Raw genomic sequence first — 19879 nt, 5'->3', positions numbered from 1 at the left:
TTTTTACTACGGGTTTACAATTGTGCATCAAAGTCTTCGCGGCAGCCATGGATACTGCAAGTTACGTGCGCGCCCCCGCGACTTAGTGAGCGCGCATCCGAGCCTAAGATGTTTGTTGTTATGGATTATTTATATGAACTGCGATGGCGTTGGTGTAATAAGCATGCACAATTTTAACTTGGACAAATCTCACATGTATGTTGATTTAATATATACACATTAAATATAAAATAGTAATGATAACAATTCTAATCAAACACTAAAGCAAGGCTTCCCTAACTTGACTTTGCACAGCTCTCAAAGTCTGGCTATTGGTCTCTTTAAGAACATTGCTCAAGCATGATTTATTCTCTGCCATGGGCTTGATTTGGATTATGTAATAGTTCCACGTGAGACCAATTATAATCTCAGTGTCAGAGGATGCTCCCCCTCTAGTGTGCGGACACAACTTCTAAAGGCTTTAGCATCAAAAATGCTCTCCAGTGTGCAGCCAAAACCACACTGCAATCAAATTCGGTGTCAGCTGCCATGTCCTAATGAAAACAGATTTTTTACATTCATACTAGCCAATCTTAGGAAACCTTACCCCTGAGAGGATAATTCAAAAGAAGATAGGATTTATGGCAAGATACAGCCTAAAAATGGCATGCTGATTCAGTACAACAGATTAAAAAACGACAGAAGAACAATTTCACATTTGATGCCACAGAAAATACATGTATTTTTAATATCTTTTTAGAGATACTCCCTTGCTCAGAACAGTGAGCATTAAAAAATCTGAAACTGTGGGATAATACAGCTGCACCACAACAGCACTGAATTACATACAGTATTTAGAGGATGTATGGGTGCCCACCCTCAACCTTGCACAGCATGTCAAACAAGTTAACAGTTATGAAACAGCTTGCAACAATCTGCCAACTCCATAGTAAAGCATCATCCCAACCTGACTGAAAACCAACTTCATGAAATCTCATCATACTCAGATTAACTTGGCAACTATGCTACATCTTCCCTTCCTCTCCACCTCTGACTCCTTGGTGAGGCTGTTGAGTCCCTTCCTTTTCCTCCCGTAATACCAGTCTCTGCTGCATCACAGCGGGCCTCTGGGAAGCTGGGACTCTACACATCCAATCTTTTTTTTTTTATTTTCCTACTGATTCCCCAGTGGTCTGGGTCAGTTGTGTGCAGCTGCAACGTGGGCTTGGTACTCCGGGTCTGGGCTGTCGGCCTCGGCCCGGTCCGGCTGGGGTTCCTCTCTCAGTTTCACAGCGTGGAGGGCGTAGTTGATGGCGGTGCTGTCGGTCCAGCTCCAGCTTCCCGACACCGGGTTGTACATCATTCCCCGGACAGACTGCACCGAGAAACCATCTGGGAGGAGGAGGGGGTAGAGAGAGAGGAGAAGGCATGAGTTTAACATGAGAGTTCATTTTAGTGGCTGATCAGTCACAAGCTAGAGGTATGTGCAGTTAATTTCGGAAATGAAATATCACTTCAATTCAACTTTATCTCTCCAAATGGAGATTCTCCTTTAACAGTAATGCTTCCAATTTAGGGGAACAAAGACAGTTAAACAATTTTAAAGAGGGCAACAGTCCCCCCACAAATGATACTGTCCCTCTCTGGGACAATATGTAACAAATATGTCCATTGTTTTGAGCTGTAAGTTTAGCATCCCCTTTGGACCAATCAGTGTAATTCTGAAAATGCCAGAATGTGGTGGTGAGATGCCTCATTCCCCCAAGTTCTGTTAAAATCTGTTCAGTGGTGCCTGAGGTATCAAGTGTGACACATGGACCAACAAAAAAACGACCAGACAAAAACTGATCTATAGTCTCCTCTGATGTCACCATGGAGGCATATTAGACTAAAACAACAAAAACAGCATAAGCAGTATGACGGTATAAGTTTTCTTTAATTGAGTAGGGTAAAAACAGCTTGGAGAGATCTATGAGTGAGTGAAGGGAAAGTGTACGCAGGGTGAAACAAGGAGGACTTACTGGACTCTAGGAGGCGCTCCAGCTCCACAGGACTGATGAACTTTTCCCAGTCGTGGGTCCCGCTGGGAACGATACGCAGCAGCTGCTCGGCTGCAACGATGCCCAGCGCGTAGGACAGGTTGGTTTTATTAATCGTGGTGATGAAGAGCGAACCGTCCGGCTGCACATAGACAACAGGGACGGTTTTAGCTTGGAAAGTTTGAAAAGTGCACAGTGTTTATTTCCTTGATAATATTGTTTCAGAAAGTGTATTTTATTGACAATACATTGCTGCAAGGTGCATTCTGAGTCACAGAGGTATTTATAGAGTGGATTTAGTGCCTTCAGTGGACAGAGTCCAGTGCACAAGACCGGAAGTCTGACTACTGCCAAACAGCAGGGTTAAACCTCGGTCAAGATTAACAATTTCAACAGGAGAGGGAAAACAGAAAGGAAAAGAAAGAGAGAAGAGAAGAGAAATGGGAGAGTGAGAGAGAGGCTTTTATGCAGTTCATCTGCCACACACTGAACAACAACAATACAAGATTTCAAATAAAAGCATCCCTGCAACGATGCCCTGAAGTCAGCTACATGTTTTAAGGGTTGTCCGGCAAAAGAGCATTAAGTGGTTGAGAGATTTGGGCCAGAAAGAGAGATAGAGAGAGAGAAAGTCTGGTCTTGCCTTAACCAAATGCAATGATATTAAGTGGAGATTAGGAAGCTTTGTTTTTTGTTTTTTCCTCTCAACTCTCAGCTTCGGCCCACTGACCCAGGAGATTATGGTCATCTGGCTACAGTTTAAATGTACAGCTTTCACTAAAGCACGCAAAGCTTCAACGCAAGCCATATATACACATTAATCACCTAAAGACACATGCTAACCATTCCCATTCAGCAGTACAGATGCAAACATCAAAAACACAAGCAAATGACCATATGCACATTAGCATATGCTCAGATACACACACACTTACAGTATATAACACTATCACGGGACGCACCTTGAGCACGTGGTTGCAGCAGAAGGCGAAGGTTTCCAGGTCGGCCAGATGTTCCACCACCTCGGACGCCACGATGGCATCGAACCGGCCCGCCCCCTCCTCCTCCTCCTCGCCTCCCTCCCCTTCTGCTGAGAGCTCCTCCAGGGTGCAGGCCCGGTAGCGGACCCGCTCACGAAGGTCCGGGTCGCAGGACGAATGCAGCTGGGCCGTGCCAATGCTGTCGGCCACGGGATCAATACCCAACACATCAGCTCCCAGGCGGCCCAGAGGCTGGTGGAGGAGGGAGAGAGGTGGTGAGGGAGACATTTTTTGTACCGTAAAGGTGTTCCGTGTAGTATTTTTAAATATCAATATATCACTGTCAAATTAATTATGATACCTTGGTTTAATTACCATAAACAAATGAGACTATGGTTGAGATAATTGGTAACCTAGAAGCAAACATTGAAGTGGTTGGTTTGTGAAATTCAGTGTCCCCTGCTGGACAAATGGGTGAACACACAGGCGCACGTGTGTGTGTGTGTGTGTGTGTGGAGAGCTGTGCTGTGCTGTGCTGTGCTTGCTCGCCCAGGAGCCGATCTCCATCCTCCCACAGCTGATCCCTTCTGATGGGATGGGATGGAACGACGGGACGCTCCGAGACACACTCGCACAGCTGAAATCTCAACAGACACTGTGTGCGTTTGTGTGTGTGTGTCTTTGTCTGCATATGACAGCCTGTGTGACAGAGCCATATAAATATAGGACCTGATTTTGTCTGCCCGGATCACACAACACTGCTGGTATGTCTTCAGTTCAAATGAAGGCCAAGACAAGAGCTCTGTCCTCGTTGGCCAGCTATCAAAACTAACAAACAGATAAACAACTGTAAACGACCGACTGTCCCCTCCACCAAACCGCGACCAGTCAAATCAAGAGAGAACGAGAATTGGGGTGACATTTTTGTGTATTCTTAGCCACTGGTACGCATTTGAAAGGACTGGCGTAACAGCGCACTGCAAGCAGAATCTTATTCTACCAGACTGCTATCTGGGAAGGAAAGGCTCAATCTGATTTGAAAGGTGGCAATTCAAACAATTGGGTCTTGGTAGAGAGTGTGTGGGAAAAGGGCGAGGCTGTGTATTCTGGTGTGCATCATCTGTCTGCATGTCCTTCTAATTCACACTAGGTCTGTAACCTACTCACTACAGCCTACACACACACACACACAGTATTACCTCTGTGAGCAGGCCACCTCCACAGCCGACGTCCAGTATCTTGAGTCCTGCAAGTGGTTTCCCCGGCTGACGCCCTCTGTGCATGTTCAACAGATTATCCCTGAACAGGTGGATGAGCAATAGGTCAAATTTCAAATTAAAAGAACTCCACCACTACTACCACACACACACATACACTTCCACATATTCCCGTCACATTATGGACACAGTCTTGAGACAGATGCAGAGGTGTGTATAATTAAGCCTGTAATGCTCCTTAAGATAAGGAGGTACATGGGAGGTTAGGGGATGTCGGTGCCCCAGAGAATCTCCATGTCTCCCCACACCTTTCGCTGTCACAACCACGCCCCTATCGCCCTGAGCTATACTGTCAGCCAGCCAACAAACCACAAATTATCCTCTGGCTAAATTACAGCTGCAAATTCTCTTTTACTCCTTTTGCTCATCTCCCCACCTCCACCCCTACCTCCTGCCTTCCTTCCTTCCCTCTCTCCCGTGCTGTCTGACGGCTGTCCGCCTCAGGCATGAAGCAAGAACAGGCCAAGATCTGTGTATGCATCGCCCTCATTAAAGCCCAGTTGGGATGCCACAACATTGGTGCTAGGAGTGAGGGAGGGGAGCATAGGTGTTGACATGCACCTTTATTGGCCTATCCCTTGCTTTTGTTTGTTCTCATATAGTTCTCACATAGTTGTTTTTTATAGTAGTTTTAATAGACCATTTGCTTTCACTAAGCTCCGAACCAAAATTTCTGAGATGGCAAACTAAGCATATTAAAATAATTCATGGAGGAGATGTGTGCGTCTACAAGAGGTTTGCTAGGCCTCGCCTAATAAAGCTTCAAAAAACAAAACAAAAAATTATTGTGTGAATGAAAACTAGTTACCACCTAAGTACATTCCTGAACCTTTCTTTTTTGGAACATTTTTGAATTAATGTGCACATTCAGAAAGCCTTCATTGGATGAACGGGGCAAGAGTAGGTGTGTGTATCACATTGGGCAAAACACTGTAGCAGCATAGCTGTATCATCAGAACCATATCAGCTTCTGCCAAAAATTAAAAAGCCAGTTTCACCAAAAACTGTCACCACAATTTTTGCTTATACTGTTTTGTTTACATCGATCTCGCCTCAGAGAGCAGAAATTCTCACCAATCACTAACGTTTTTTTTTTTCCACCTGAAAGTAGTTCCTATGAAATGGATTAGAATAAGGTGCTAAGTAAGCATGTAAAAATGTTATTGCGCTTGTACTTGTTGAAGTTTAATTATTCAACATGCACAAATCAGTCAGACCTAATGATAATAAAAGGCTTGTTTATTACCTGTTACGAGATCTGTCAAAATCTAGAAAATATAGGTAAAAAGACATGTGGTAAATAATATAAAAAAATTTATAAAATAAAAGGACATCTACTGACTCCCTCAACTAATTACGTAAGGGAGAGAGGGCACTCTAGAAAATGGGCTTAACATTCCTCATGGCCAGTATTATCCTTTAAAATGAGGCTTTAGATGGTAAAGAAATAGTAGTTCTAACAAAATATGATAAAGCAGCAACAGCCACAGCGCTGCTGCTGTGTCTCATTTAAACACAGCCTGAGGGCAAAGCCATATCAGGGAAATCAGCCAGACTCAAACACTGGCAGCAGATCTGTCACACTGTCACCATACAGACTCATCATCATCATCATCATCATCTCCAGGACAACAGAGGGGGAAGGGGAGAGCAGCAATGGCTTCTCTGGATGGATGGATAATGTAATGATTAACACGCAGGGCCCAACAGCAGATCTTATCAATCAAAATAGCCCCAGCCAGCCCCCAAAACATGCACATATGTAGAGCTGGACGGTAGAAACGCTATTGGCTGGAAATTGGCTGATGTGTAGAGCAATACTGTCACTTTCAATTTCTACTCCTTCGCCAGTTCCTCGGCGTGTTCTTTGCCCTCAAATACTATGAGGTTTGATCTCCTTCTGGGCGTTTCTTGACTCCATCGGTCGAGGCCCACAGCCAGTCGATCACGTGTTGACAGTGACTGGCTTAAATAAAACGGGCCTTTTAGGCAATTTTATACAAATAAATAATAATCTAATATCTAATACAAAAAATATGATGAATATGGTCATGTGTATTCCCTACAAACACACATACACACACCGTATGAAAGGCACCCTTAGGTCATTCATGGAGTGGAGAGCAGCAAATTCTCCCCGTTCATCCCACCACTTGCTGGCCAGTGACTGGAACCTCTTCACCTCATTGGGGTCCACTGTGGTTTGGGAGGCTGAGCGAGCACTGCTGATGAGAAACAGACACTATGTTGGCCTAAACATGCCATTTAAACACAGGAAACAAACTAGAGCCTACAGGGCCTACAGCTTTGTAAAATTGTCTTCATCCACTCATTCTCCAGGTTTTGCAATTTTGAACCTGGCCCAAATGCACATGCATTTAAGGACATGTAACACGTAACTTTATGGCAAAGTCCCTGCATCTAATATAATTTGCCACGAAATCTTTCAGTCCTGCTTATATTCACTAATTATCTGGGAGCAATGACTGATGACTGACAAGATATTTGCATAACGTGATACATTATTAGACATAGGTAAATACACTATGAGCTTAGAGGAACATTGGTCCTAAATGCTCAACTGATGTGAAATTTTTTTTTAGCAGACTTGGTAATAGATTTCTGACAATTTTTGCTATCATAATGCTAAAAACCACAAGCATTAAATGTGGAGTCATTTAGGTAACGTTATGGTAAGTGCGACACCTGTCCATACCAAAACGACACTCACGAAGCAACACAGCTGAAGTTAGTACAAGCACACCTACTAAACTAGACCTATGACAGCTGGTGTGAAACCTGTGACAAGAGCAGACGCAGCAAAACAAGTGATACTGCCGGGCACTAGATGTTTACAACCCTGACCTCCATCATGTACCTGATTTGACAGGGAAGGACATGTTGCTGGACCTCCAGACAGTCGCTCCTCTGCAGCCACAGTGTCCGCTGTTTACACACTGAAGTCCAGCTGAACGCGCTCCGGCCGGCAGGACTCCGGACCACACTGGTCGGTTTACGGCTGCAAAGGCCTAGCATAAGACGCCCAAACTTATCCGAGTACATGCTAATGTCGCATAACAGTTTCTTTGGTATATTTACATTTGCGTACGACGTCGGTCAATGTGACCGAGATTGCACAACCGTCTTCTGGTCGGGCAGAAACAAGGTTCGCGCTAAAAATAGTTCCTACCGGTCGGAAACTTACCATGACTGGCATTGGTGGGAAATAACCTCAAACTCAAGTTACATGTATATTAATATAACATTTGACAGTCATGTTTGATGAATTGTGGCCAGACGGTGGATCCCCTGCCACCAAAAATTTAATTTGTAAGTAGGAAAAGGTGTGGTGTTTGTTTCATTTTAGGGGACCCGGCACAGATTATATTTTTGGATCTCTATAAAATGGTCAGGCTTGCTACTTCCACTTACATAGGATATTTGCAGTTCTCCTTATACAATAAATACTTAAATGAATAATATGTTCTTCATACTTTGATGAAACATAAACACAGCCTAAAACGCTGGTCCCTGGAAATACAGTGATCATTTTGAACCACTTTGCATCCATTTCAGCTTAGTTTGATTATGGCCTTTGGCTTTGAGCCTTTAATTTAATCATAATACCATTTATCTATTGCCATCAAATTCATTATACACCTCTTGAGAGCAGTTTATCTTTTTTGTAGCTTGATAGGCGATATCATTATTGTTAAATCCATGAAAATTGTACTCCTCAGTTATGTATGACGTAAACCAGAAAGACACAAAAAAAGAGTGAGGCAAGACAAGGGACAAACAGTTTTATTGGACAACTTACAGTAATATTTTGAAAAAAAAAATTTGTTTAATCCTGTTATGGTTTTAGAATGATACAACTTCAGAGTTTTTAGTGTCCACAAAGTCTTTAGCTTTGCATAATGATACAAGCAAAAATTCCTAGCATTCAAAATGTCTTGTTCTTCACGGTCAAACTTTAAAAATAACACATATTTACAAAGATGAAAGAAATGTATGGGGGGGAGGGGGGAGTTCACCTACACAATTGCCTCTATAATGAGACAAGCCTGTTCAACTCATGGAATTTAAAAAGTGCACAGGTCATCAGGTCAACTGTGCTCCTCAGCGCCTGCTACGGCGGGACGGCGATGCTGACCTGAAAGAGAGGCGTGGACACAACATTAATACTGCACTAATCACACTTGCCCACACAGACACAAAACACACACATGCACACATAACCCCCACCCGCCCTCCAAACACACAGTCCAAAATAAATAAATAAATAAATAAATATACTCTTCCACAAAAACACCACTTCTCAACAGACTCTAGAGAGGAAAATCTGAGTTAGCAAAAGCCAGAAATAAGTTTTCTTTGGCAGGTCCTATTTAGGATTACGAAGAGCTCATTTAAGTTTTTGTTTTTTTCCCCATCCTCTGGGCAGGACAGCCAGATACACATCTACACAAAGTGCTAAATAAAACCGAGGGCTAGGCTCCACTAAGGCAGCAGGGGGCAATATGGAGACTACTTGTGATTCTTCTTAGAGAATCAAAAATGCCATGTTTGCATCTCATAAAGCATGTGAACTATACTGGCATCAACCTTAAGCTCACACATGTAAGCAGCTGTGATTGCATTTGACAATAACAATGTCTCAAAACATGGACAAAATAAATTAAGTCAACCATTTTCATAGTCAACCTTGAGTTACTCAAAATATGATTGGTTAAAAGGGCTCCAGAGAAATCACAGTGAGACATACAATGAAAACATACAATAGGAAAAAGAGAAAAAAACGAATACTACCTTGATCGTGACTTAGACTTGTGTTTGCGGCTTGCCTTCTTACCAGACTTGTGAGATTTTTCCGCCGACCTTGAACGACTACGTTTGGATTTTTTAGATTTCTTTTCCTTGCTAACTTCGGGAGTGGGGGACCTACTGGAGTCAGAGTCTGAGCGCCTCTTGCTGCCTTTGGCGGAGCCCTTTTTGCTGGCTTTGCTATCCTGCCGGGAGTGCTTGTCACTCTGAGAGTCTGTGCAAGAGTCACTCTCTTTCCTTTTCTTCGATTTGCCATTCTCCTCTGCAACTACAGAACTGCCTTTCTCTTTCTCCTTCTCCCTTTCTTTCTCTTTAGCCTTTGGCTTCTCTTTCTTTTTATCAGACTCTTTCTCCCTATCCTTATCCTTCTTTTTCTTGTCTTTGTCATGACTGCGGCTCCTTTCTCGCCTCCTCTCTCTGTCCTTGCTGGAGGCCTTCTGCTTGTGTTTGCTGCTATGGCTGCTGTCCCTGCGCTCCCTGCTCCTCTTCCTCTCTTTATCCTTGTCTTTCTCTCTGTCTCTGTCTCTGCTGCGACTACGGCTGTCTCTGGCCCTGCCTCTGTCCCTGTCTCTCTCTCTGGATCTGGATCTACTCCTGCGGCTCCTGCGATCTCTGGAGTTGCTGCGGTCGTTCTTGTGACGGCCGGATCGCTCTGTGCTGCCCCTCCTCCTGTCCCTGCCTTTCTCGCTACGATCACTGTGACGCCTGTGGGAGCTGTGGCTGCGGCTGCGCCGGCGAGCCTTGTGGGAGGAAGAGCGGCTGCGCCTCCTCTTCCTTCGTGGGGAGGAGGACCGCGAGGAACTGCGGGAGGAGGCTGTGGATGAAGAGGAGGAGGAGGAGGAACGACTGCTGCTGTGGCTGGAAGTGGAGCGGGAGCTGCTGCTGTGACCATTGGCCGGGGAATCGCTGCCACCGCGCCCTGATCGTTCCTTCCCTCGGCCCGAGTGCCTGCCCTCACTGCCCTCTTTCTCGCTGCGTGACCTACGCCTCTCTACCGGGGGCTCCGCCTCCCTCTCTCTTACTTCTTGTTTGTGTAAATTCTCTGACTGTCCCTCGTCATAATCCACCCTCTCTCTGCTCAATCTCTCCTTCGCCATCTCTTCTGTGAACACAAACAAACAAACAAGACTCAGGTTAAAACCAGAGGGTAACATCAGGTGCTGCTAAGGCTGGGGACACACTACACGACTTCCAGGCTGATTATAGCTGTGATTCGGCCATCTTGACTGATGTTCAAGATCTGACCAGGTCAGCACCAGTTTGGTGTTGTTGCAAAGAGTTGAGGACTTTTAATCTCTCAACTCCTGAACCAGCTGGGACTATCACCATTATTTCAAACATGTTTGATTTTTACAACTCAAATCTGGACAACTCTAATCCTCCTGTAGTGTGAGCTTGTCAATAATTGCAATCTGAAAATAAACAGAAGAAATAGCCAATGAGATTTGAGCATGAGAGAAAGAAAAGTCTACAGGTAGTGCGGAAAAAAATGCTCCATCTCCATGTTTTAGACCTCTGGTGATCCCCACATCCATTTGGTCAAGTTTGTGTGTCTCTGTGACACAAGACTAGAAAAAAATCTGCAAATGCCACTCATTAACCAATGCGGAATCATTTCACAGCCATGTAGCGTGTTCCCATCTTAACCAAGCAGAGAGGCCAACTTTGAGCCTTACCACGTGCAAGCAAAGCCTCCTGGGCTTGTCTCTCTTGTAGCTGCTGCATCTCCCGTTCTTTGCGGCGGAAGGCATCCTGCTTCTCCCGGATGCGGTGGCGCAACTCCTCCTCATCTGTGTCGGAGGATTCAGACCCTCGGACGCTGCGGTCATCCTCGTCCTCGCTCTCGTCTGAACCATAGTCACCAATCCCGCCTGCCACAACAGAGCCCCCAGATTGTTGAGCATAGAGCAGTGAAAAGGACCAAGATCCATTCTCACAATCAGCTTCCACTTTACCACCCCTCCATCCCAACCCAAGTTCCCAATGAAAGGCACTTACACCGGTATAACTTTATATTTTAAGCTGATGAACCCCTTAAAAAGACAAACCGATACTCAAACTTACTATTCAAGAGCATGCTTCTATCTGCAAAGTGCACAACTAAACCCAAAACAATCACTCAGGTTGCCAGTTCTTCCTCAATCAGTCTAAATACTTAGGTAGTAAGGACATGGGTGTTATTTTTTTCCCCACCAGCCTTTCCCCGCCCTTCCACTGTTCATCCCCCCGTTTTCCTTCCCTTCCCATTACCTCCCCCCGGTGACAGAAAAAGGGATACTCACTGAGACCAGTCAGAGAAGCCAGTGCACTTGACTGTGCCAGCTGTTTTGCAGGAGCTTTGATTCACATCAACAACAGGAACAACATGTTAAAACACATACAGCCACCATTTTCTCAAAGGCAAGAGTGTCGCTAGAGAAGGGGGTCACAGATAAAGCACTATTCACAAGAGCTGTCGTTGGTGACAAGAGAAAAAAAGAAACAAAAAAAAAAAATGGAGAAAAGAGAGAGGGTTAACAAACAAACGTCTGTCACACAATCCAAGTCAAACAGTCCGACAAGAGGAAAAGAACCACTCTGTACTAATGCACTGTCACTTCAATGGAGGAAGTCACTTGCTATAGGTGGGAGCTGGTCACAGTGAGTCAATGGTGAGACTTTATTCCGACATACAGTCATTCGCCAGGCCCTTCAATGCCAGGTACCAAGTTTTCAAAGAATTGTGTTTTTAAAAAACACTTGCTCTGCTCTCTCCTTCTGTTGCATTAGCAGAGAATGGTTGAAAATGCATACCATATTAGACATATTCCCAAGTGTGCCGCTCAATCACCCTAGTTTACAGGGCATAATTGAGTCTAATTTAGAGAGATTATGAAACAGAGAATGGATTCTCTTCAGACTTAAACACAATGTCTTGGTGACAGGCACAGATGATGCATGAGCTGGAGAAGACAAGAGCAGACCTTTGGTGGCTTTACGGTGAGTCTCTTTGGCCACGTGCTGGATCTCTTCGTTAGTGACCTCAAGAAGGATTTCTGTCAGCAGTGTTTTTGTAATGACCATCTATGGGAGGAAAAAGAGAAACATGCACAAAGATGCTTTTACTCTCACTAAATTCGGACCCAAAAATAGCCACTTTAACTAAATAAATCTATGGAGCTAGGATCTTCTGACAAGTCAAACTGACCAGTTGGAACTCCCTTTCCTCCTCAGTCATCTCAGGTTCACTATCCTCCGCGGGAGGCGATGGGCTCCTGCCGGCAAATTCCTTCTTCACTGAGGCCTTTTCATCGTCCTCGTCTTCATTCCCCTCATCGTCACTGTCCTGATGGAGATGAAGTCAGAGATTGAGTTTCAGTCAACAAAACAGCCAGGCACACATCATCTGTAAGATACAGTCCTGGCATTGTACATGTGCAATGAAAAACAGTTCAGAATCCCAGATGTCCTTTCACCTTCAACACAACAGGCACGATGTAAACCCCTTTTTCAAAAGGAAAGCAATATGTTGTCAAAGCCACAAATGGGTTGCTTACAAATTTACTCTTGCGTGGTATACGAGGCCCATCGCCTCCCTCATCTGCCTCATCCTCTTTGCCTTCGTCTTTTGCCATTTCGGCACGCTCCTTCTCCATTCGTTCTCGTTCCAGCCTCTTCTGCTTCTCTCTGTCCATTTTTTCAAGGCCCTCTCGAATCCACGCAGGCAGTGTCCGCCTTTTCACAGCATCTGACGGTGAAATCCAAGGTCAGAAAGCGTTATACACATATTGGTGTGTCGTTAAGACGCACTGTCCTCTTCCTTGGATTTTAGATTCTTGTTTACAATAGGTTGTATGATGATGATTTGCCTCAGACTGATTTTTTACCATTTTGACAACTAACTGAGCTGTACTGTGTTTTGTCATATTGTGTTACCCTAACGTTGAAGTTGCATGTGTGCTCTTATTCCAATTGTTTGTTTGTTTGTTTGTTTTAAAAAGAACAGTGAGACAATTAGGGCAACTTCATTAATACAAAAATCCAATCATTAATTTATCCAGTGTAATGTTGATGACTGTGATGATGGAGCAAAATTGTGATTTGAGGTCTTATAGATATACTGGGTCTTTTCATAGCACACCCAATTTTCCATTTTTACTGTCAGTAAATCTTTAACTTGATGCAAATCAATTTTCCTACTTGGACAATTAAAAAGGGCATTCTGGTTTGCACAAAAATAAAGTTGTGACCCTCATTGAAATGTGTAGCGCATTATGAGGGTGCACACATGGTAAACAGTAGAGTCATGCAAGTGAAGCAGTGTCAGCTCATTACCCTCATATGATCACTAAGTGTTGAGTGAGGACACACTCACCTAGTGGTGCTGGGGCCTCCTGTTTGACAGGGAGCTGGATGGGGGACCTGGGCCGGTCTCTGAACCCGGGGGGTCTGCTGTCTCGTCTGTTCTGAGGGGGGCCCTGCCAGTATGGGGGGTGGAAGCCTGTGGCTGTGGGGCCGTAGGAGGGAGCAGCTCCATGCTGTAGAGGGACAGCACACAGTGAAAATTAATGATAAGTCAAAGCACAGAATGGACTCTGCTACTGCCACCAAACGGCATTCACAGATCTTGGCGTTGTTGGTGCCTTGTCCCAGCATTTGTCCACCGCTCCTCATTGGGCTAGAAAATCAGTTATATGGCAAAAATCTACTGATAAAAATGATACCAAACCATGCTGGATCCTCAACAATTGAACACTTTCCTCGGCACTGCATCAAGAAAGCAATGACTGATCTAGAATACACCTAGATGCTGGCACCCGGCACAGTTTTTATGGATTGCTCCTTCTTGTGTTACTTGGTTGGCACACTAAAACCCAAACGCTTCAACAATTTCTACTGTGGCATCTGCATACCTGATAATCAAACTGGTTCATGGCCATGGGGGCCATGGCGTAGCTGTCGGGCTGTGCCCCATACCCATGGCTGTTCTGGGGGTAACCCCCGTGGTGGGCTTCAGAGTTGAACTCCAGGCTGTCCTGGCTGTTGCTGTCCTCGCTGGGGTTCACTACGTCCATCGGTCCTGACCCCGGGGGGATCCAGGGCTGATCAGGGGGAGGGGGAGGAGGGGGCTGGCCGTGCATTCCCCATTCTGTTAATGATGAACAAAAAAACACTATGTTTCATTGACACTGTCTGTGAGAGTGCAATGTGAACATCTTTGTATAACCTTAAAGGGAACTGCTGCTGAATTAATCATGTCGATTACTCATTTTAACATTTATACAAGAGGGACTTTGGTCTTTGATCTCAATTTAATTATGTAGCCTACCCGGTTGCCACATTCTGCCAAAGGATGGGTCACCCTGGAAGGCTCCATGGTTGCTCTGTCCGACAGGTTCCAGGCCTGGGATCTCCTGCCCGTTGGGCTGGAGGGTCTGCTGCTCTGTTCCTGTCGACTCTTTCTGGGCTATCCATGCCTGTGCCAGGGCAGCCCAGTCCACTTGACCTGCACAAAGCCAGAAATAAGGATTTGAAGATGAAGTCCCAGAAAGAGTATGGTGTTAATATAATTGATCAGGTATCGAGTCACATTGTCAGTATCACTGCCGGTAGAGCCGTGTTCGTGCATCGTCAAAGCAGATCTGTGAATGCAGATCTTTTCTAAGGAAAAAAAGTCTTAAGATTTGGTATTCACTGACCTGGATCTTGCTGGTGCTGAAAAGACTGCATCCATTGCTGCTGGCTCAGAGGCCACTGCGGCCAGGGCTGTCCTCCCTGGTCCCACATCAGTCTGCACCACTGGCTCTGCACAGTATTCACACCTGCAGTGTTGACGACAGGGGAATTTAGGATTTGGTTTGCACCCTCTGCATCTCACTTACTGACATGCAGCAAGCTAATGCAATTTATGTTACATATATATGAGTCTCGTAATGGCGAAATAGAGGATAGCCAGCGTTAGCTTCGACAATAATCAAGTGAATAATTTGCCAATGCTAGCTAGCTAAACGGCTAACATTTGCTAGATGTGTAGCGCGTCCGGTTTGACCATTTCCTTTATCGTTGATAGCAGTTAAAGCTATTTTAGTGGGTGGTGTAGTGTTACTAGCAACATTTTTTACACAACCGGCTTCTCTGGAAAGTAGAACCCCGGCCTCTGAAATTCCAAACCTGCTGCTGAAAATGCGTTTGCGAGCTAAGGAAGCTCTCCTAGCTAGCTATGCTAAGAATAAGATAACTAGCGGTTAGCTCGCAAGCTAGCGTCACCAGTTAACTTGGGATGTGAATAAATGCACATTAACACTCCCATTCAGTTACAAATTAACACAAGAAAGTGAAGGACATTTAGTTCAACGCCTTCAGGTATTCCCACCTTCTCCAGGCAATCTTCTCTGCACGGTTGAGGTTAGAAATCAAAATGGCTGCTCCATGGAGCTGGTTTGGGGGTCTGGGAGGAAGTGTGCTCTGAGCGCAGAATCTACTGCTGCCTTCAGGGGCTGTCGGAAATATTGCAATTAAACTCACATCAACTACCTAACAAAGAGATATAGCAAAGGGGGAATTTTCTATGATATCCAGTTTGCCAAAAGGTTACGTATAAGGGGTGGAAAATAATATAATCATATAATTATAATCAATATAATACTTCCATGGTGGAAAGCATGGAAGCTATGTCAGCAAGGGATGGTAAAAGAGCTGGATTTTATGATTATAGGCTATGTTGTTGTTTAGCAGTCTATGTAAATACGTAGTAATGCGCTATGTTGCTATTTTTGACTTTTTGTAGTTTTCTAGTAATCTCCCTACTGTGTAATCCCAAACGTATATAGCCTACTGTTGTTTTATGTTTTACTTGCCTTTGATGTTAAGTGTCTTTGAGTGTCCATAGCATGTTGTCCTCTTAGATATACAAATATACAACTTTGGGCTAATTAATCAGGTAAAACTAAAAGTTGTTACATGCCTGATGAGCATTTTCTCCAGCCACCAAAAAACTGCTCATAATTTCTGACTAGAAGCATTTGGACGGAGTCACACGACTCCTGACATTAGAAGTAGGAGCTCAAGAGGAGCCCTTGAAGGCAGCATTTGAGATGTCTTGCGCGATAACGCCTTTTGATTCTTGCAGGTCCCTCTGGAAACTGATGGTGATGATGATGATGATGATGATGACGATGATGAGATCAAGTAATTGAATATAAACGCATTTTAACGTTGTAATTTGTACTAAATAAAAGTTGCCTGATGCATTAAGTGACAATTTCCCCAGTGCCTGCTACAGTCCATCATGACAAGCATCCCACCAACATTGACTTATGAACATAATTTTCCAGCAATAAACTCGCTAATTTACAATTTAACACAGTAAGTGATATAGTCATCTATTCCTCACTGAAACAAAGTGAGTATGGGGCAGAATCCATCCTACAAATGAAATACCATTGATTTTTGCACTTAAGAGGTCTGTGTGCAAAGCCATATATTGGGCTTAAATCTGTTTACTTAAGGTGAACTGGTGGTGTTGATGCTCACGCAAAATTTGAGAGTCTGATTGCAACTGTCCTTTCTCTAACATTTTTCAACATGTAAGTACATAAATGGCCAGAGTCAATAGCTGATAGTCGGTATATACTTTGAGTCTGCCTCCTTTTTCTGTTGATCAGATACTATTTTCCTGAGGTAACAGCAAAAACAGCCTATTTAACATGACTGCTTCAATATTGTTTCTGCTGACCATACACTCAGTCTAGACAGATACACTGCAGCATAGAGGAGCAGCATCTTAGCATGTATTCTTTCTTTCTGCAGTAAAGTCCAATTTCCATCACATTTTCACATAATGTGAAATTTAATTTATAAAAGAACCCGTTCATTTCTTTAGGATTATGGTGGGAATAAAGAATAGGAGGTAAATTATATGGGATTTTTGGAACAACTATTATCAAAATGAGTAGAAAAAAGGAACAGCTACTCATATAGGCTACCTGCTGATACAGGAATTGTTGGTGAATCCATGGAAAAAGACATAGTTGCTTAGATTGGAAGCTCCATCTAATGTTTCAAAGAGAAAAATTCAAAAATGCACTTATGACTGATTTTTCTCACTTGAATATCACTTCCATATCCATTTTGATTGAGATTGATTGAGATTGAGCATTCACACTTTTGATCTTTGGCTCTTAAACCAAAGTGAAGAGAACAACACAGTTTTGACATCAGTGATGCAGTAAAGTGTATTTCCCACTTTGTTCCCAATCAACGTCATCTACAGACCCACTGATCATTACTGTGGCAGGGAAAGCCATAGTTACAGTGTGTGTAAAAAGGTAAGGGTTCCCAAATGTGTGAATAGCCTACAAACATGCACTGATGTAGATGTATGGTGAGAAAGTGACGGCCACATTTTGCATAAATAGCCTACATGTAGAAGATAAGAGAGTCAGTTCTTCCGCCGGCTGCTGCTGCTGTTCAGCCGAGGAAACAGAGAGGGACTGAAATTCCCTCTGCAAAAATACATTTATTGTTGCATTGCAATCAGTCCATGTTAGTCAATTTTTTTCATTTATTGTGAGTTGATGCAATGTAAAATGAAGAAATTATCATACAGGAATCGCACGCTGTTATCATGTGAAAACAGTGTAACTCTAACTTTGCTTATTTTCATGTTGTAACTTCAGTTGAAGGATTACATGCTGCTCTATGGGTTGAATAAATTCTATGACTTGTGGTGCTCATGAAATCCTTTGGAAATTTGAAAAATGCATGATGGTCAAGCTAAAACACAAGGTTTTGTTTTTTTTTGGTTCCTGAAAAGTTGATATTTTGGAGATACAAGGATTTCACCTGACAAACAATATTTTAAATGCATTATTTGAAACCAGTAAAGTCCATTATTTTCCACATCAGAGGTTTAACAAGACTTAAGAACATTAAGGATACAGAATGCATTGTCATCGTCTCCGCCACACGATCCAGGCAACTGTTACTACAGAGACTGAACCGAATAGTTGTTTGGCTGTTTTTAGATAGACTTGCAGTCAGTAAGGTCCTAACAGCCAGTTTATGAATGTGTCCAAAGCTGTGAAATATCAGGAGCATCATCTTACCAATATAACCTAGATCAAGGTTATTTTATCTAAGAAGGCTTGGGTCTCACACACACACACACACACACACACACACACACACCTACACACACCTACACACACAAAGACAGGGAAGCAGGATTGACCAGGAAGCAGCTGCTGATACAAATGATAAATCCAGAGTATGAGAACTCTACTCAAACTCTACAGAGGATTTTACATCAGGTTCTGTTTATTTGAAATGGCTCTTCATGGTATAAAAGAAGCAGAGTCACTGGTTTGTTATCAAGCACTGGCACGGGTGTATCCCAGTTTGAGCTGCCAACTGGGCGGATGCTGGTCTTCTGTCTGAGGTGATGAGCAAACTGTCAAAGTGCCTTTAAGCAAGACAGTTAACCTGAACCTGCTATCTTACCTCTCAGATCAATGAATAATACATTGAATATCTGTAGGAGGCTCTCTCTCTGTATGTGTGTGTGCGTGTGTGTGTGTGTCTAAGATAAACTCCAATGGGCTAATTTAGCATGGCAATTTCTATTCTAAGCTACATGAGTGTGCAGTCAAAAACTGGGGGGGGGGGGAAAGCAACCTTACAGCCATGCAGTCAATGATACTTAATTTCCCAATTATTACAAATGGAAGGGTGTTACTTCAGTAAACAGGTTATGGCAATGTAATCGACATTCTCATTAGGGTGTAAGTCTAGTGTTGGGTGTTACATGTAGGGCTTGCTGTGCAGTTTTTCTGCAGCCCTTTTCAAGGTGTCATAATTTTCCTAAAATATATGTCTTAAATAGTTTTAACACATATTTCTCTCTGGGATGGGCTTATGTGCAGGTGTTATTCGGTGCCCTGTCAAGTATTATGTTGGTGTTAGTATGCAGTGGTGATATGTATGTGCTGTGAAGGTCAGCAAAGTGTAAGTATGGCCTGAGGCAGGTGTGGTTCTCATAGCTGTGTGTTTACTGCATTGTGTATAGTGTGGTGTATGGATGTTGTGTGGCGTCAAGATACCCTGTGAAGGTGTAGATAAGGTTTTCTTGGACAGGACGGTGATTACAGTAAGCATAGCGGAGTGCAATGAAATTTAACCTCAACTACTGGTAGATAGGAAGACATTAGCAGTGCGCAGCCCAGCACCACCTTGTTAGTTTTCTACATCTGTCTGAACATGGAAGAGGACGCCTTTCATTAACTGAGATTAAATCACATCCAATCCTTCAGCTTCATGTCCCCAAGCAAAACGCAAAGCCCTCCCCCTCCCTTGTTTTTAAAAATAGACAAATACATTTCAGAAAGATTTGCTCTTTTGTTGGTGGCGGCTTGACAACCTGTTTTAATGTCCCAACAGCATGACTTGGATGTCACAGTGTGTGGGAACAGGAGGACGCGTAACGCAATGCTTTTGGACGTTGCCCTTTTCCTGAATTCCACACCCACCTCCTCTTCACCAGCTCGCGACATGTTCTGAAGCAGCGCTGCTTTGCACCCGTCGGGGCGCATCGCCAGCGACGAGGGGCTGAATGTGGCACCCTGGGATCCACAGTGACAGCCGGGACCGATGGTCGACGATGTCTCACGCAGAGTAAAAGCAGGATGACATCAATTTCAATGCCAAGACAAAACAAAAAAAAACCCATCTCCCTCTCTCTTCTAACAGTGCCGTCTATTGTTGCACAAGAAGGGCTAAAACATAAAAAGAAAGTCGAAAA

The 19879-nt window shown here is 43.8% G+C and overlaps 2 protein-coding genes across 4 annotated transcripts; both read right to left on the bottom strand.

Moving 5' to 3' along the window:
* Window positions 1-707: 707 nt before the first annotated feature.
* Window positions 708-7389, bottom strand: coq3 (coenzyme Q3 methyltransferase). Of its 2 annotated transcripts, none has more exons than XM_071902470.2 (6): window positions 7154-7389; window positions 6360-6500; window positions 4198-4297; window positions 2981-3250; window positions 2001-2160; window positions 708-1371 (listed from the first exon to the last, which is right to left on the bottom strand). In XM_071902470.2, the coding sequence occupies exons 1-6, from the start codon at window positions 7336-7338 to the stop codon at window positions 1178-1180; spliced, it is 1050 nt and encodes a 349-aa protein (XP_071758571.2). In that variant the 5' UTR covers window positions 7339-7389; the 3' UTR covers window positions 708-1177. The 2 variants fall into 2 exon arrangements, with proteins under 2 accessions (XP_071758571.2, XP_071758572.2); XM_071902471.2 differs by having other exon boundaries at window positions 6360-6497.
* Window positions 7390-8063: 674 nt separating this feature from the next.
* On the bottom strand, window positions 8064-15521 carry pnisr (PNN-interacting serine/arginine-rich protein). 2 transcript variants are annotated; one of them, XM_071902428.2, is made up of 12 exons: window positions 15455-15506; window positions 14781-14903; window positions 14411-14587; window positions 13995-14230; window positions 13457-13619; window positions 12639-12829; window positions 12290-12427; window positions 12066-12165; window positions 11385-11438; window positions 10779-10973; window positions 9088-10204; window positions 8064-8431 (listed from the first exon to the last, which is right to left on the bottom strand). In XM_071902428.2, the coding sequence occupies exons 2-12, from the start codon at window positions 14866-14868 to the stop codon at window positions 8398-8400; spliced, it is 2493 nt and encodes an 830-aa protein (XP_071758529.2). In that variant the 5' UTR covers window positions 14869-14903; window positions 15455-15506; the 3' UTR covers window positions 8064-8397. The 2 variants fall into 2 exon arrangements, with proteins under 2 accessions (XP_071758529.2, XP_071758530.1); XM_071902429.1 differs by lacking the exons at window positions 8064-8431; window positions 9088-10204; window positions 10779-10973; ... (1 more) ...; window positions 12066-12165; window positions 12290-12427 and having other exon boundaries at window positions 12692-12829; window positions 14059-14230; window positions 15455-15521.
* Window positions 15522-19879: the final 4358 nt, after the last annotated feature.

This window comes from Centroberyx gerrardi, chromosome 12, assembly GCF_048128805.1.
Source record: "Centroberyx gerrardi isolate f3 chromosome 12, fCenGer3.hap1.cur.20231027, whole genome shotgun sequence".
NCBI lineage: Eukaryota > Metazoa > Chordata > Actinopteri > Beryciformes > Berycidae > Centroberyx > Centroberyx gerrardi.
This window is presented reverse-complemented; position numbering and strand designations above follow the sequence as displayed.